The sequence below is a fragment of the Choloepus didactylus genome, chromosome 5, assembly GCF_015220235.1.
Source record: "Choloepus didactylus isolate mChoDid1 chromosome 5, mChoDid1.pri, whole genome shotgun sequence".
In the NCBI taxonomy this organism is placed as follows: Eukaryota; Metazoa; Chordata; class Mammalia; order Pilosa; family Megalonychidae; genus Choloepus; species Choloepus didactylus.
Genome location: NC_051311.1, coordinates 142,719,770 through 142,739,289, shown reverse-complemented (window position 1 = coordinate 142,739,289; position 19,520 = coordinate 142,719,770). Strand labels below are relative to the sequence as shown.

The window sequence follows — 19,520 nt, the reverse complement described above, 5'->3', positions numbered from 1 at the left end:
TATGTTGTTTAGAAGATTTGGGAAGTTTTCCCCAACAATTTCTTTGAATACTCTTCCTAGACCTTTACCCTTTTCTTCCCCTTCTGGGACACCAATGAGTCTTATATTTGGACGTTTCATATTATCTATCATATCCCTGAGGTCCATTTCGATTTTTTCAATTTTTTTCCCCATTCTTTCTTTTATGCTTTCATTTTCCATTCTGTCATCTTCCAGGTCACTGATTCGTTGTTCAACTTCCTCTAGTCTTGTACTATGAGTGTCCAGAATCTTTTTAATTTGGTCAACAGTTTCTTTAATTTCCATAAGATCATCCATTTTTTTATTTAGTCTTGCAATGTCTTCTTTATGCTCTTCTAGAGTCTTCTTGATTTCCTTTATATCCCGTACTATGGTCTCATTGTTCATCTTTAGTTCTTTGAGTAGCTGCTCTAGGTGCTGTGTCTCTTCTGGTCTTTTGATTTGGGTGCTTGTGCTTGGGTTATCCATATCGTCTGGTTTTTTCATATGCTTTATAATTTTCTGTTGCTTTTGGCCTCATGGCATTTGCTGAACTTGATAGGGTTCTTTTAGGGTTTGTAGACCTATTGAAGTCATTATCTCTAATTTATCAGATCTACAGCTTCGTGGAGTACACTTTCTCTAACTAACCAGCAGGTGGCGTCCACGAGCCACCTGTCCTCCAGAAGCCAGTTCTCCCCTGCTTAGCCTTTTTGGTGAGTGGGGGAGTGAGTCTTGTGGGGTCCAATTGGTGTACCAAGCTTGCGTGTGTAGTTGGTGTTGCCTGCCATGTATGTGGGGCGTGTTTCTGGGCAGTCGGGGAGGGGTGGTGGCTCTAACAATCAAATCTCCCTGGTGATCCTAGAGTTTTAAAGCTGCTGCAATAGTCTAACCCTTCAGTACAGTCCTGCCACAGTTTGTCTCTGCCACCGACCCACAAGTCCTTGGTATTGGCGTATGGCTCCTGAGACTTGCAAGTGGGCCCCTCTTCCAGGCCGTGCACCCCGGGTCCTCTGTTGAGGGATGACTGTGCTATGTCACAGGTGAGTGCCGTCCCCCCAGGGCAGTTCTGGGCTGCTGGGCTGTGTAGGGAGGCTCCCAGTCTGCTCAAATGATGGCTGAATGGGGCTTTGTTAATTCACACTGCTCCACCTTCCCAACTCTGGGACAATCAGCTGAGGTTGCAGGGAAGGCTAATGTCCACGCCCAGTTTTGTGGTGTGTGCCTATTATTTGAAGCACTTCTGTCACACTGGGTTGTCTGGGGTAGCTCTGGGCTATGGGGCTGGCGATGGGCAGGAGTGTTTCCTGTCCACCAGGATGGTGGCTGTGAGCGGACACCCCCCTTTTCTTGGGAAGTTGTGTTGTTTAGTGAATTTTCTCAGCCACTGGATTATTGCCTTTTGTCTCAGAGCTCTCTTAGTTCTGCTCTTGACTTGACGTGCCCAAATTGAAAGTCTTTGAAGCTTTCTGTATTGGGCTTCTTAGAGTAATTGTTTTAGAAAAAGAAAAAAGGATTAAAAAAAAAAAAAAAAAAAAAAGGGCCCTCCTCAGAGATCTAATGGGTTATTGAAATGATAATAGACAAAGCAACCAGGGCCATTAAGGAAAGGTCCACAGGGCAGAGAGATCAGCTTTTCTTCAGGATTTGCATATGCGCCTCAAGGCCTGAGCTCCGCCCTTCCCCTTTCTGTGCTCACCAGAACTCCAAAAATCCTCTGCTTTTATTTTGGAGTTTTTCGTGTTGTTTTTTTTTTTCTATGCCTGTCTCCTCTCTGCTGGGCTGGCTGCTCTCAGATTCTCTGGTGTCTGGTCTCAGTCTATCTATGGTTGGAGTTTGGATCAGTAGAATAAGTTTCCGATAAGGGCTGCCACTGCAGTTCTCCCTTCTCCTTCCCGGAGCTGACAGCCCCTCCTCCCACGGGACTGAGCCTGGCAGGGAGGGGCGCGGGTCCCCCGGCCACAAAAACTTACAGATTTCACTGATCTCAGCAGTTCAACATTTTCATGAGTGTTGTATGAAGTATGCCCAAAGACAGATTGCTCTGTGGTGTCCAGTCCACGCAGTTCCTGGCTTTCTACCTACTTTCCTGGAGGAGTAACTAAAATATACAGCTCACCAGTCTGCCATCTTGCCCCACCTCTTTTGGGATTAACTTTTAAATAGCTTTTCCCTACCAAAGCAGTTGGCTGTATTGAACAACAACTTAAGTGTGTGACCCAAAGAATTAAAAGCATTTCTATAATCATAAAACCAAAAAGAGAATCTCTAAAAGCACAGATAAATTAGAGAGAACTGAGCCCCAGAGGCATACATGCAAACACCTGTCTACCTGACATTTAAGATGAAGCAGTGCAATGAATGGATCATGATGGGGGGGGGGGGGCAAAAATGTCAGGAACACCCTAACATGTTTAGTTTAAGATTCAATTGTTTACTAGATCAAGGTGAATTGAGAAAAACACAAAATGCTCAAAAACAAGTACTTCTGGACACTGGTTTTGTAATTATTTAGCTTATGATAGCTCTTTTCACCATTTGAATCTATTGCTTTTATATTTAAGAAGCTTCCATAAAAAGCCTTCACATACCAGACACTGCAACTGTCTCACTGGATAGTCCTAAAAATGGCACTACAAGAGTACATGTTATTTCGCTTTGAATTAAGAGGTGAGAAATTTGGGAAAAAAAAAAAAAAAAAAAAAAAAAAAGCAAGGCTAAAATTTTCTCATTGCAATGAATTATACAGAAGTCTCACCAGAAATTCTTACATTTCAATTTATGTCCCTAAGTTAACCAAGTTTGAACATGAATTTCTGTATTAATAAAGTCTGAATAATTATGTTATCTTGAATTTTAGTAAAATATTTATCGAAAGTTTTGGGAACAAAACAAAATGGGTAAGTGAAATACATCATATATCTCATTGGGATCAATTGTCAACCTCCTTCCCAACAACCTTCTACTTCTTCCTCTTCCAAAGTCTCAGGGAGAGTTTGCAAATGAGAGTAAAACTGTTGAAAGGAAACAGAAAGAGGAGACTCAAGAGCATAAATAATGAACCACTGATTAATTTCTCCTAATTTTAATATATTATTACTTTCATAAATTTCTTCTTATTCTAATAATGTCTTATCCTAAAAAAACCTGCCAGTTTCTTTAATTACTTGGTCTCTTACCAGCTTGCTTAGAACACAGACGCTTTTCTGAACAGTTTCTCTGGTGACATCTGCTTGCCTTACTTTTAGTGTCTGTAATAAACAAATAGTCATTATTAGAAATATTTCATAGAATTATTTTAAAAATCACATTTCAACACAAAAAGGACACTTAAGTAGAAGAAATTTCTTGCATTTTTATCTAAGTTCAAAAAGTATTTATTGAGCACCTCAGAAAACATGTGTTGAATGAATAAATGTCAGTGTGAGCAGTATGTGTCAGAATCTGTGCTGGGCAATGACAATATAAGAGTGAAGAGACAATCACTACTCTCAAGGAACTTATAGTCTGAGGGGGAATATTTTATGTATAAGTCGCCACACCCATAATACAAATCAACAGTTCTTGGTTCTGTTTTAAAACAAGTGACCCTTTTAGAGATCACTGTTTATCTAGTGAGAAGGAGCTACTTTAAGAGATGATAAAAACAGATGGCTTAGCTGCTATGTAAGGCAGTTTGGCAGTTTCTCAGAAAGTTAAGTACAGAATTACCACATGACCTAGCAATCCCACTTCTAGGTATATATCCAAAAGAATTGAAAGCAGAGACTCAAACAGATATTTGCACACTGATGTTCAGAGCAGCATTATTCACAATTTCCAAAAGATGGAAGCAACCGAAGTGTCCACCAACAGATGAATGGTGTAAACAAACAAATAAGATTCAGCCATAAAATGAGGGACGTTCTGATACACATGACAACATGGATGAACCTTGAAGACATCATGTGGAGTGAAATAAGCCAGATACAAAAGGACAGTGTACGATCTCACTGATATGAAATAATTAAAATATGCAAATTCATAGAGTCAGCAACTGGAATATAGGTTTACCAGGGCCTGTGGTGGAGGCAGGGAATGGGGGGATGATGCTTAAATTGTTCAGTTTCTATTTGGGGTGACAGAATAGTTTTGGTAATGGATGGTGATGATGGTGGCACAACATTGTGAACCTAATTAACAGCACTGAATTATATATTTGAATGTGCTTAAAAGGGGAAAGTTCAGGTTGTATATATGGTATTAGAATTATAACAAAACAAAACAAAGTATAAGATTATATAGCACTGTGAACCTTAACGTAAATCATGGACTACACTTAATAGTACAATTGTAAAAATGTTCTTTCATCAGCTGTAACAAATGTACCACGTTAATGCAAGGTGATAAAAATAGGGTAGTATATGGGAACTCTGTATTTTATGCATAGTATTTCTATAAACTTACAACTACTCTAAATAAATAAAAATTAAAATAAATTAAAATTAAAAAATTAAAATAAAAATAAACAAACAAAAACCCCAAATGCTTGTTTCTTCAGAGATGGAAAGATTAACTATCAGCCCAGTTTTTAAAGTTGGTTGATCTATGCTGCCTGGACTCTATCCTGGAAGACCAGTATTATAGCCCAGCTCTGAGTACATAGTGATTCTGAGGATGACCAAGTAAAGATCTCTACAGTTCTCTCCATTAGAGAACAAACCTTGATTTAACAAACTTCAAATAAGGCTGTGAGAGAAGAGCAACTGCTTACCGTCTAGCGCACTGCCTGAGAAAATTCTTAAAAAAAAAAAAAAAGAACAACAAGAAGAAGAAAAAACCCAAAGGTATTCTCACTGTGGTTAACAACTACAAACAATCACCCTCAGAAGTCCAAAGACCATGCTATACTTCCATTTTCCTAACAAAGAAATCCTTGTCTTACTTCCTTTCCCCTCAGATTCCCAAAGGTTTAGTTTTTGGTGGCCAATTCTTTTGCTAGGTCTTTGGGGAAACCAAATTACAGAATATGTTCCAAAAGCTAAGATAACTCATTTTTCTATGGTTCAAAAATCAAAAAGAAAAGCTTCCAAAGCACTCTAGCTCCTCTACAATCCAAAACAAAAAAAAGTGTCAAATCAGGTTGCTTCCTGAATTACAGTCAAGGAATAATCCAAAACAGTCTTGCAGTGTAAAATATCCCTATTTATTTCAAAAAAAATAGTAACTTTGGCTCAGATCTTATGTCAATAACCCCTCTGGGGCACAAGGATCTTTCTAAGTCTGATGAAAGCTATAGACCTTTCCCCCTAAAAATGAATATACATATTTTCACAAAGAATCAAAAACTTGGGGAAGGAGTTATGGATCTCTTGAAGCCTACCCATGGGTGTCAGTTAAGAACCCACCTCAACATTGCTACCTATCCCAATTTTACAGCTGATATCTCTCTTGGATAAGGGCAACACTATATGAAAGACTGAAATGTGGAAAGCTACCAGGCTCTTCTTCTCAAATTTCTTTTATATTCAACTTTGGATTCAATTATTCATTCCACAAACATTTACTGGGTTATCTAAAGTTTCAGGTCCTGTGCTTGGGGAGTGATTTCATGGAAGTTAACTACTGTGGGTATGCTGGAATTTACACCTGCAGTTAACTTTCAGTAGGTTCAGGGGAAAACACATACATAGAGCAAATAACTGTTATATCTAGGTGGTGGGAATACAGATATTCCTTGTAATTCTTCCAATTTATTTGCATATTTTGAATTTTCATTATAAAAAGAAGGAAAAAAAAAAAAGATTTGCTCAATTAATCATTTAGCTTAGGAAGCTTTTTAAATTTTTAACTGCCCAAGCTCTACTCTTAGAGATTCCAGTATAGAAAGTTGAAGGAGGGGTCAGGCATATATGCATGCATGTGTATATTTTAATGTTTTCAGGCAATTCTGAATAAAAACCATTGTTTTAGAGCAGTGGTTCTCAATCTTGGGCATATAATAGAATCACCTGGGGAAGTGCTTAAAAGCCCTGATGCCCATAACATTAAATCATTACCTTTCCATTTTTCCAAATGATGTACTAAACACTAGAGACAAAATTCAAGGACATCATGAAATTTAAATACAGAATTTTAAAGACAAATGGATAACCTAGCTAAAAACAATGTGCAAAATATTATATGACACACATATAATCATAGTCACCAACGTCAACATATATAAAATTATAGCAATATTGGAAAACCAGCTATAAACTGTTTATAAAAATTTAAAATATCACAGACACCATATGAAAAATAAAAGACTGTGTGTTTTCACCAAATTTTAGATTTTAAGTTGCCAACACTAAGAGAGGATTTTTGAATTATTTTTTTCATATGTAACTATCATACCTTAGCTTCAATTTGTCGATAGCAAGAGATACCATATACTGTGGTTCCATTTCCATTTCTGGGTGGCAAGTGAAAAAATACAGTATCTAAGAGATACACAGAAAAATGTAAGTAACAAGGTGTATTATTTCTCTTATTGATAAATAATGAAATTTGAAGTTATCATGGTATAGTTATTAAAACAAAAAATGATAATGTTACAAGGAATTAATGTCAAACTTTCAGCATCATAACCACTGGTTTCTGAGAATTCCTCTCTTTACCTTACAATGTACACTCACCACCAACAAACAAGGAGGCTGAATTATAACAGGTCAAACAGACTACCATCACTTATCTCAGAAAATATTTTATATATGGGGGACTGCTGCAGATTAAAAGTAGAGAATCAGAAAAGCTAAAGACAACACATGAACCTTGAATGGTTCCAAGAAATTCTTGAGACACCTGGGGAAATTTGAACATAGATCAGATAGTAGACGGCAGCATTATGGAATAACTACTAAATCTCTTAGCTGTGATAATGGTATTGGAAGTTATCCTGGGGAATGACCTTACTCTTAGGAGATTCACGCTCAAGTGTTTAGAGGTGAAGTGTCACGATGTTTGCAATTAATTTTCAAATAGTTCAGACAAAACGACACACATACACACACACAAATATAAAGAAAGCATATCTATGGAATACTTACTATACTGCGCATTTAACTTTTCTGTATTTTGAAAAGTTTCATAATAAAAATTTAGGGAAAAAAGATTTGTGAGGTTAAAACACTATTTTATGTTAAACTGCACGGTTAACATTTGATATACTTCATAAGAACGTTATTGAATATTAAGAAAATAGGTAATGAGTCCAAGTTTAAACTGGTGCTTTGGTATGGCTTCTAATACCATGATAAAATACAGTCCTTCATTATGTTAGGCAAGTACTCACGTATAGGGTGGTAGGAGGCTCAGTATTAGCTTCACAGGATTGCTTCCTTTGATAGCAGTGGTTCCAGAAGGGGAGAAACAATCCCATCTATTTCCAGGTTGCCACTGGAATACTAACCTAGTTTACAGCCAGTGTTTTGCAGCTGGTGTTTTGCCTTTAGTTTGCCTCTGAGAGGTTTCCCAAGTACAAATATAGGGAATTCTACCAGTAGTGGATATCCTGATCTGGCTCATCACTTACTTAAGCCAAGACTCCTGGCAGAAGAATGGCCAAGGTTCACCAGCCATTGCCAATGACAGCCTGGAACTCTTCTGGAGGTCCTCTAACACATGACCAGCCACCTCCAAACTAGCATTTAAGTACTTTATAAACATTCACAATAGGCCAAAAGCCTTTCATTTACTACAGTATTTAGAATCCAAGATGTCTTGGGAATATTTTATTGGCACCTACTTATTGCTCCACTTTACCTTTACATACCTTCCTGGTAGTTATGAGCCCCATCTGGTAAGGCAAGGAAGGGCAAATATTTCCATTCTTCAGGTAAAGTGTGGCTGTCATGTCCATCTCCTGGAATCAGGGGCGGGTAAGAAAATTCAACCTAAAATGGCAAGGAATGTTAGCAAAAAAGTTGTTTATCACAGGGAACACTGAGAATAATTTATTCTTCCAGGCAAAAGAAAAATGCCTTTAAACTCTGAATGATAAAAGTAGGGATAAGCCACATTTGTTGATGCCATTAGACATTACCAGCAAAACTAAGCACAGAAGAGGAAAAAGAAAAAAAGGGAGTAAATGAAGAAAAGATTTGTCCTATTTGAGGGATGTTAAATTTATGAGAGTGGTGGAGCTGGGGTGTCTGGAATGGAGATATATATTTGAGAGCTGTCATTGAATAGATGGTAATTGAAGCTATGGGGCCCTGAAGAAAATAAACTTCCTACTAAATGAGGAGGGGCCCAGTAAAGGAGCCTGAGAAACAGAGCCAAGATCTAGCTTTGCTTCCTTGCTCTCAATACTTACAGCTTCGAGCTTACAGGTTTGATGGGGCTCTGTTGGAGGGAGGAGACACTAACCAACAGCTCAGTGACTTTTTTTTATTTAAGTATGATAACTTATCATAGGAAGTTTGATGAAGTCTCTCTAATACTCTGTCTCATGAAGTTTTTACTATGTGTTCCCAGTTTCTAACATTCCCCAGATTTTTTACTTTTTTCTCCAAGTTTCGACTGTTGTTATTTCATTGAGACTTTTGAAGAGAAAGGCAGAATTAAACGCATGGTGCTTGGGTCACCATCTTGTCTCAGAAATTCTAGGTGAGTTACATGTTTTACTTTCAAAGTGTCTCTTAAAAGTTGTGTGCATTTACATCAGTAATTCACTAAAGTGGAAACAACATAGGGATAAGTATCACTGCTAGATCCCATCTTTAATGTGGGAAGTTTGATGATGGCTCATCTTCCCCCATCTCAATGGAATCAAGCTGCCACTTGAGTCACAAGAGACTCAAGGTGTAAAAGGGCATGAAAATACTACTTTTATTTTTAATATGGGATCCAGTTTCATGTTTAAAAATTTAAAAGATACCAAAAAGACAGTACAGTAGTAGAAAGATTCTCTATCACTCTTGCAACCACCACCCCAGCCACCCAGTTGTTTCCCTGCCCCCATCTTCAGAAGCAATCAATGTTTTCAAGATTGAAAGGACGTTTAAAAGTCTACATTACAGGGGAGGAGGCTCAAGATGATGGCACAGAGAGGAGTGGAGCAACTAATAAACAACCAGGAATAACTACTAAATAATCTGGAACTGCTAGGGGACAACTGTGACTGTCCACATACCGCACACCAACCTGGATTGGGGGAATGGTGAACATGGCAGAATAAAATCTGTAAGTAAAAACTGCAGAACCGCGCTGGGAGTCCTCTCTCCCCATGGCAGGCTGAGCTGCAAGCCCTCACTTTAGGAGAAACCAGCATTACGAGAGCCAGCAAATATAACTCAGCCCAGCTCCAACTGCGGTTTTAATTAACAAATGTGGACTGCTTAAAACAAGCTATAAACACACAAAACCCCTAACATGGAGACAGAGGCTTTTAGAGATGACTGACCTAAAAGAGCCAGAAAGACCAGAGGTTCTCTCTGACCGACGGGTGAAACTGGGGGCTGTGGATTGGCTCTGAAAAGAGGCTTTCTTTCACTTTTGCTCTTTCTCAAACTAAGTGCTGCAGTGGAGAGAGCCTCAGCCATTCTCAGTTTTCAGTGCTCTGACCCAGACAGGGGTGGAGATAACAGAAGCAGCAATTCAAATGCAGAAGATAACTCCCTAGGAGGTGTATCTTCCCTAAGAGGAAGGAGGTAGGGCACAGCTCTAGGGCTGGCCTTCCCTTCAGAACTCAGACCCCAGGGCCAGGGGAAAATAGCTAAAACAGAAACTAAAGGGGTCACAACTTTCTATACCAGTTGGGAGCGAAAGGCTGAAAGGCGCAATCTGCTGGGCAGGTTAGGAAAAGCACAGCAACCAGCAGCCTCACAGGAAAGCCTGTCATTCTTCTAAGATACACCCTAAATATAACCCCATTCTGAGACCTGAACTTGTTCTGGTCTGGGAAAATCTGATGGGGGTAACCAAGGAAACCAGATTCCTAGACAACAGAAAACTACAAATTACAGTGGGAAAAACAAAGATATAGCCCAATCAAAGGAACAAACTTACACCTCAATTAAGATACAACTGAGATATCGTTTCACTTTAATGAAAATATCAATTAAAGATTTTCAAAGAAATATGCTAAATCAACTCAAAAACCAAATCAACTAGTTCAGGGAAGATATGGCAAAAGAGATGATGGCTATAAAGAAAACACTGTGCGAACATAAGGTAGAAATCTAAAGTTTGAAAAAACTACTGGCAGAACCTATGGAAATAAAAAGCACCAACATAAGAGATGAAAAACACAATGGAGACATACAACAGCAGGTCTCAAGAGGCAGAAGAAAACACTCAGGAACTGGAGAACAAGATACCTGAAATCCCACACGCAAAAGAACAGATAAGGAAAAGAATGGAAAAATATGAGCAATGTCTCAGGGAAGTGAATGATAACATGAAGTGCACAAATGTACGTGTCATGGGGTCCAGAAGGAGAAGGGAAGGGAAAAGGGGCAGAAGCTATAACAGAGGAAATAATCAATGAAAATTTCCCATTTCTTATGAAAGACATAAAATTACAGATCGAAGAAATGCAGATCACCCCAAACAGAATAGATCTGAATAGACCTAGGACAAGACACTTAATAATCAGATTATCAAATGTCAAAGACAGGAGGAAACCAAGATGGCGGCTAGGTGAGACAGGGCTAAGGAACACCTCCATGGAAAACACTAGATAAGGACCAGAGAGTGACCCAGAATACCGGTAACAGCGATGTGCCAGCTAGACGAGATCTGCTAGTTCCCAGGGGCTGTATACTTGGCGAAACTGGGAGTCTGCATTCTGAAACGAGTGAGTAAGCTGGCTGAAGTCCCGCAGCCGCGTGACGATCTGGGGAAGCCAGAGTTTGGCGCCTGGAGACCAATGGGCTCTTTTAATTAAAAAAAAAAAGGAAAAAACCCAGGAGCGGCTGCAGGTCCGATCATGGGAACCATGCAGTAAAACACAGCAAGAGGGGGCTGGGCTGGCCTCTCGGTGTCTGGCCTGGAAGATAGCCCACTGCAGATATCCCTGGGCTGGAGGATTGGATGGAAGAGCCAGAAGCTGAAAGAATCCCCGCGGCTAGCAGCTCACTCCCGGGAGGGCTGAATCAACTCCTGCCTGGGGCCGTGTCCACAGCCCAGAGCCCCGCCAGTTGTCCCGGAGCTGGGAAGGAGGAACTGTGCGAGGAGGGGGGTGTGGAGACGCCCTGTTCGGCCATTCTTGCATCAGGCTGAAAGCGAGCTGGCTCGGCCTGGCAGCCTGGGGCTTCCCTTGAGGGACGGCGCGCACTGGTGACATAGCACGGCATTCCCTCGGCAGAGGTCCTGGAGGATCGCGGTTGGGCGGGGGGACCCGCTCAGAGATCCCAGAGACACTATGCCAAGTCCGGTGGTTTGTGGGACAGTGAGAGAGAGGGGCTGGGGCTGAAATGAAATGAAGGCTTGGACTCCTGCGGCGGCCTTGAATCCCCGGGAACCTGGGGGATTTGAATATTGAGGCTGTCCTTCCTCCCTGGCCACCCATACAAGTGCCCCACATTCAGGGCGGACAGCTCCAGCAACACACCCAGGGTGAGTTCTCCGGCTGGACCCCACAAAAATCATTTCCCCACACACCGCGGGTACAAAGTGGAGAACTGACTTGAGAGGTATAGGTGACTCACAGACGCCATCTGCTGGATAGAGAAAGTGTACGCCACCAAACATGTTTCTGAAAAATTAGATAGGGTTTCTTTTTTCTTACAAATTGAAAGAACCCTGTCGAGCAGAGCAAATGCCAAGAGGCCAAAAACAACAGAAAATCTCAATGCCTATGATAAAACCAGATGATATGGAGAATCCAACTCCAAACACACATATCAAGTTATCAGAAGAAACAAAGTTCCTCGCAGAATTAATCAAAGAAATACAATCGAGGAATGAAAACATGGCAAAGGATTTAAAGGACATCAGGAGGACCGTGGCCCAGGATATAAGCGACACAAAGAAGACCCTAGAAGAGCATAAAGAAGAAATTGCAAGAGTAAATAAAAAAATAGAAGATCTTATGGAAATAAAAGAAACTGTTGGGCAAATTAAAAAGACTCTGGATATTCACAATACAAGACTAGAGGAAGCTGAACAACATCTCAGTGTCCTAGAAGTCCACAGAACAGAAAATGAAAGAACAAAAGAAAGAATGGAGAAAAAAATCGAAAAAATCGAAACGGATCTCAGGGAAACAATAGATAAAACGTCCAAACTTAAGACTCATAGGTGTCCCAGAAGGGGAAGAGAAGGGTAAAGGTCTAGAAAGAGTATTCAAAGAAATTGTGGGGGAAACAATTTTCTACACAATATAAATACACAAAGCATAAATGCCCAGCGAACTCCAAATAGAATAAATCCAAATAAACCCACTCCGAGACATATTCTGATCAGACTCTCAAATACTGAAGAGAAGGAGCAAGTTCTGAAAGCAGCAAGAGAAAAGCAATTCACCACATACAAAGGAAACAACATAAGACTAAGTAATGACTACTCAGCGGGCACCACGGTGACAAGGCGGCACAGTGGTATGACATACTTAAAATTCTGAAAGAGAAAAACTGCCAGCCAAGAATTCTTTATCCAGCAAAGCTCTCCTTCAAAATTGAGGGAGAGCTTAAAATTTTCACAGACAAACAAAAGATGAGAGGATTTGCTAACAAGAGCCCTGCCCTATAAGAAATACTAAAGGGAGCTCTACCAGCTGAGAGAAAAAGAAAGGAGAGAGAGCTCTGGAGAAGGGCAAAGAACTGAAGAGTTTTAGTAAGGGTACCCTGAAGGAAATAAAGAGAGGTTAAAAAACATCTGAGAAATAGAAACCAAAGGAAAAGATGTCTGATCCAAGAACTGCCTTCAGAGCAATAAAACTGAATGTGAATGGATTAAACTCCCAAGTAAACAATATAGATTGGGAGAATGGATTAAAAAATATGAGCCATCAATATGTTGCATACAGGAGACTCATCTTAGACCCAGAAACACAAAGAAATTGAAAGTGAAAGGATGGACAAAAATATTTCATGCAACCTACAGCCTAAAGAACGCATGGGTAGCAATATTAATCTGAGATAAAATAGACTAAATGCAAGGATGTCATAAGAGACAATGAAGGACACTATATATTAATAAAAGAGACAATTCAACAAGAAGAAATAACAATCATAAATGTTTATGCACCTAATCAAGGTTTTCCAAAGTACACGAGACAAACATTGGCAAACTGAAGGAAGAAATAGATGTTTCCACAATAATTGTGGGAGACATCAATACACCACTCTCTCCTATAGGCAGATAAACCAGACAGAGGACCAATAAGGAAACTAAGAACCTAAACAATGTGATAAATGAATTAGACTTAACAGACATATATAGAGCATTACACCCCAAATCACCAGGGTATACATTCTTCTCCAGTGCTCACAGAAATTTCTCCAGGATAGATAATACGCTGGGGCATAAAACAAGCCTCAATAAATTTAAAAAGATTGCAATTATTCAAAGCACATTCTCTGATCACAAAAGAATACAACTAGAATTCAATAATAGTCAAAGATCTATAACATTCACAAATATCTGAGGTTAAACAACACACCCCCCAACAATCAGTAGGTTAAAGAAGAAATTGCAAGAGAAATCGCTAATTATCTAGAGATGAACGAAAATAAGAACACAACATATCAAAACTTACGGGATGCAGTGAAGGCAGTATTGAGGCGGAAATTTATAGCTTTAAAAGCATACATTAAAAAGGAAGAAAAGTTAAATTCAAAGAATTAATGGAACAACTAAAGAAGCTAGAAAATGAACAGCAAACAAATCCCAAAGCAAGTAGAAGAAAAGAAATAACAAGAATTAAAGCAGAAATAAATGCTATAGAGAACAAAAACAAGAAAAAAACAACAGAGAGAATAAATAAAACCAAAAGTTGGTTCTTTGAGAAGATCAACAAGATTGACAATTAGCAAGGCTGTCAAAATCAAAGAGAGTAGGCAGAAATAAGCAAAATAATAAATGAGAGAGGGGACATTATTGCAGATCCTGAGAAATTTAAAATATCATAAAAGGATACTATGAACAACTGTATGCCAACAAACTAGATATTTTAAAGGAAATGGATAATTTCCTGGAAATACGTGAACCTAAACTGACCAGAGAAGAAATAGAAGACCACAACAAACCAATCACAAGGAAAGAGATCCAATTAGTTATCAAAAAGCTTCCCACAAATAAAAGCCTAGGGCCAGACGGCTTCACAAGGGAATTCTACGAAACTTTCCAAAAAGAACTGACACCAATCTTACTTACACTCTTTCAAAACATTGAAGAAAATGGAACACTACTTAACTCATTTTATGGAGCCAACATCAGTCTAATACCCAAAACAGGTAAAGATGCTATGAGAAAGGAAAACTACAGGCCAATCTGCCTGATGAATATAGATGTAAAAATTCTCAACAAATTACTTGCAAATCGAATCCAGAGACACATTTGAAAAAAAAACAAAAAACAAAAAACACACAACATGACCAAGTGGGGTTCATTCCAGGCATGAAGGACAGTTCAACATAAGAAAAGAAATCAATGTAATACAACACATTAACAAATCAAAAGGGAAAAATCAAATGATCATCTCAATAGATGCTAAAATAGCATTTGACAAAATTCAGCATCCTTTTTGATAAAAACACTTCAAAAGGTAGGAACTGAAGGAAACTTCCTCAACATGATAAAGGGCATACATGAAAAACCCTCAGCCAACTTAGTACTCAATGGCAAGAGGCTGAAAGCCTTCCCTCTAAGATCAGAAAACAAGACAAGGATACCTGCTGTCACCACTATTATTCAACATTGTGTTCGAATCTAGCCAGAGCAATTCAGCAAGACAAAGAAATAAAGGCATCCAAATTGGAAAGGAAGAAGTAAAACTGTCATTATTTACAGATGATACGATCATATATTTGGAAAACCCTGAGAAATCAATGACACAGCTAATTAAGCTAATAAATTTAGAAAAGTGGTGAGACATAAGATTAATGCACATAAGTCAGTAATGTTCTATACACTAGAAAAGACCTAACGGAAGAGACACTCCAGAGAAGATTCCATTCACAACAGCAACTAAGAAAATCAAGTACCTAGGAATAAACTTAACCAAGGATGTAAAAGACCTCTACACAAAAAATTACATAACTTTACTGAAAGATATAGAAGGGAACCTAAAGAGATGGAAAAATATTCCATGTTCATGGATAGGAAGGCTAAACATCATTAAGATGTCAATTCTAACTGAACTCATCTACAGATTCAATGCAATCCCAATCAAAATTCCAACAACCTACTTTGCAGACTTGGAAAAGCTACCTACCAAATTTATTTGGAAGGGAAAGATGCTTCGAATAGCTAAAATATTCTAAAAAAGAAAAACGAGGTGGGAGGACTTACACTTCCTCACTTTGAAGCTTACTATAAAGCCACAGTAGTGAAAACAGCATGGTATTGGTACAAAGGTGGACATATTGATCAATGGAATTGAACTGAGAATTCAGAGATAGACCCCCAGATCTACAGCCAACTGATCTTTGATAAGGCCCCCCAATGCACTGAACTGGGACATAACAGTTTCTTCAACAAATGGGGCTGGGAGAACTGAATATCCATATCCAAAAGAATGAAATAGGACCCCTACCTCACACCTTACACAAAAATTAACTCAAAGTGGATCAAAGACCTCAGTTTAAGAGACAATACCATAAAACTCTTAGAAGATAATGGAGGGAAACATCTTTAAGACCTAGTATTAGGAGGTACCTTCTTAGACCTTACACTCAAAGCACAAGCAACGAAAGAAAAAATAGATAAATGGGGACTTCTCAAAATTAAAAGCTTCTGTACCTCAAAGGAATTTGTCAAAAGGGTGAAGAGGAAGCCAACTCAATGGGAAAAAAATATCTGGAAACCATGTATCTGATAAAAGACTAATATTTTGCATATACAAAGAAATTCTACAACTCAACAACAATAGTACAAACAACCCAATTATAAAATGGGCAAAAGATATGAAAAGACATTTCTCTGAAGAAATACAAATGGGCAAAAAACACATGAGAAAATGTTCATTTTTACTAGCTATTAGGGAGATGCAAATCGAGACCACAATGAGATATTATCTCACACCAATTAGAACAGCTGCCATTAAACAAACAGGAATCTACAAATGCTGGAGAGAATGTGGAGAAACTGGAACTCTTATTCATTGCTGGTGTGACTGTATAATGTATAGCCACTCTGGAGGACAGTCTGGTGGTTCCTTAGAAAACCAGATATTGAGTTACCCTATGATCCAGCAATTTCACTCCTCAGTGTATACCCAGAAGATCTGAAAGAAGTGACATGAACAGATATTTGCACACTGATATTCACAGCAGCATTGTGCACAATCGCCAAGAGATGGAAATAATCCAAATGTCCTTGAACAGATGAGTGAATAAACAAAATGTGCTATATACACACAATGGAATACTATGCAGCAGTAAGAAGGAATGAGGTGGTGAAACATGTGACAACACGGATGAACCTTGAAGACATAATGCTCAGTGAAATAAGCCAGACACAAAAACAGAGATATTGTATGTTACCACTAATGTGAACTCTGTGAAAAACAAAAAATAAGTGTCTTATATTGTAGAATATAGGGGACCTAGCGATAGACAGCAACTAGGGAAGGGGGAATGATAATCTAATAAGAATAGATAAGACATTGAGGGTAATCTTAATGATATGGGAATGTTTTAGGAATGACTATGGTTCACTAATTTTCTTGGGGTATGGTAGGAACATATTGGAAACAATGTAGTTATTTTAGGATATTTGTTTATCTTATTCATTTGTTTTGTTTTAAAGTTTAATTTTTTGATATAATTAAAAATATCCTTTTGAAAACCATTAAATTTTAATATACAGTTTTTTAAAAAGTATTTAGCATGGAATAAACATACTTTTAACTAAATATAAACACCATGGATGCAGATGCTCATGAGTACATCATGAAATGTTGCTCTTTTAGGATCTAAAGAAATTTAATCTAGAAAATTCTAAAGGAAAGCAGTTCAACAATGCTCTACCTCAATTTTAATCATGGAAATGATATTTGAAAGAATATTATTTTTACCCATCAGGTGGAAAAGCATTAAAAAAGATTGTTAATTTTTATGTTGATAAGAATGTGGGGAAAATAGGCACTGTTGTGAAACTATAAATTGATATGGTGGTTTGGAGAGCAATTTTACAGATTTAACAAATCGATACATTTACCTTTAGACTCAGCAATTTCAGTATTAGGAATCATCCCACAGATACTGTCACACTGCATGATTTGTTACAGCATAAAAACTGGAAACCTAAATATCTGTGTGCTGAAGAGTAGCTAAATAAATTTTATATCAGTTCTAGTCGGCTGTTAGAATAAATTCGTTTCATATCTATAGGTAAAGCAAGATATTTATGATATACTAAGTGGTAGATAAAATAATGGCCCCTCAAAATAAGTCCATATCCTAATCCCTGAACCTGTGAATATGTTAACTTACCAAGATGCATACTGATCAGAATGCCAAATGCCAAAGAAAAAGAAAGAATACTAAAAGCAGCAAGAGAAACGCAATTCACCATATGCCCACATGCAACGGAAGCCACATAAGGCTAAGTGCAGATTTCTCGTCAGAAACCCTGGGAAGCAAGAAGGTACAATGCAAGAAGGAAAAAAAAAAAATAGATCTGCAAAAAAAAAGGTCAAAGGATAAAATGGCTGAAGTACTACGTTTACAGTAATAACACTGAATGTTAATGGATTGAACTCCCCATTCAAAAGACACAGATTGGCAGAATGGACAAAAAATATGATCCATCTATATGCTATTTACAAGAGACTCGTTTTAGTCCCCAAAATACAAATAGGTTGAAACTGAAAGGATGGAAAAAGATATTCCATGCAAGCAAGAAACTTGAAATAGCAAGAAACATCTTGAAAAAGAAGCATGAAGTTGAGACTCAAGTTCCCTGACATTGAAGCATATTATCAAGTGACAATGGTCAAAACAGCATGGTACTGGCAAAAAGATACGCATATTGATAAATGGTACTGAATTGAGAGTTCAGAAATAGACCCTCAAATCAACTGACTTTTGCTCACTGATTTTTGTCAGGCTCCCAAGTCCACTCAACTGGGACAGAACAGTCTCTTCAATAAATGGTGCTGGAAGAACTGGATATCCATATCCAAAAGAATGAAATAGGACCCCTATTTCACACTCTCTATAAAAATTAACTCAAATGGATCAAAAACCTAAATATAAGTCAGTACCATAAAACTCCTAGAAGAAAATGTAGGGAAGCATCTTCAAGATCTCATGATAGGCAGTGGCTTCTTGGACCTTAAACCCAAAGCATAAGCAACAGAAGAAAAATAGGTAAGTAAGACCTCCTCAAAACTGAATACTTCTGTGTTTCAAAGGACTTTCTCAAAAGGGTGAAAAGACAGCTGACTCAATGGGATAAAGTATTTGGAAACCACATATGATGGTTAGGTTCATGTGTCAACCTGGCCAGGTGATAGTACCCAGCTTTCTGTTAAAGCAAGCACTGGCTTAACAATTGCTGCCAGGACATTTGTGGCTGGTTAATAAAACAACAGGCTGATTTATTAAATTATCAAGTCAATTAGCTGCAGCTGTGACTGATGACTCACCAAAGGGTCTCTTCCACAATGAGAGAATGCAATCTTGTGGGGTAACCGTTTTAGTGCTGATTAGATTGGAATCCTTTGAGTGTTCCATGGAGATGTGACCCACCTAACTATAGGTGATAACTCTGATGAGATAATTTCCATGGAGGCGTGGCCCTGCCCATTCAGCATGGGTCTTGATTACTGGAGAACTATATAAGAGCTCAGACAGAAGGAGCAGTTTGCCACAGCCAAGAGGGATACTTCGAAGATGCACAAAAGCTGAGAGAGGAACTGCAGAGAGACAGTTTGAAGATGGCCATTGAAAGCAGACTCTTGCTCCAGAGAAGCTAAGAGAGGATGCCCCAAGAGCAACTGAGAGTGACATTTTGAAGGGAGCTGTGGCTTAGAGAGGAACGTCCTGGGAGAAAGCCATTTTGAAACCAGAACTTGGAGCAGACGCCAGCCACGTGCCTTCCCAGCTAGCAGAGGTTTTCCAGATGCCATTGGCCATCCTCTAGTGAAGGTACTCGATTGCTGATGCATTACCTTGGACACTTTATGGCCTTAAGACTGTAACTGCGTAACCAAATAAACCCCGTTTATACAAGCCAATCCATTTCTGGTGTTTTGCATTCTGGCAGCATTAGCAAACCTAGAACACCACACATCTGGTAAGGGTTTCATATTCAGAAAATATAAAGAAATCCTACAACTGAAATAAAAAGACTGACAAACCAATTTAAAAATTGGCAAAAGACATGAA

The 19,520-nt window shown here is 38.6% G+C and overlaps 1 protein-coding gene across 4 annotated transcripts in view; it reads right to left on the bottom strand.

Moving 5' to 3' along the window:
• Positions 1 to 19,520, bottom strand: part of AVL9 (AVL9 cell migration associated) — a 90,363-nt gene that overhangs the window by 50,571 nt on the left and 20,272 nt on the right. For 2 of the 4 annotated variants that reach the window (XM_037837028.1, XM_037837025.1), the window contains exons 3-5: positions 7,793 to 7,882; positions 6,376 to 6,461; positions 3,180 to 3,251 (exon numbers count right to left, since the gene is read on the bottom strand). In XM_037837028.1, coding sequence (XP_037692956.1) covers positions 3,180 to 3,251; positions 6,376 to 6,461; positions 7,793 to 7,882 — 248 coding nt within the window. Of the gene's footprint in view, positions 1 to 3,179; positions 3,252 to 6,375; positions 6,462 to 7,792; positions 7,914 to 19,520 lie in introns of all 4 variants that reach the window. The other 2 variants (XM_037837026.1, XM_037837027.1) reach the window with 1 other exon arrangement.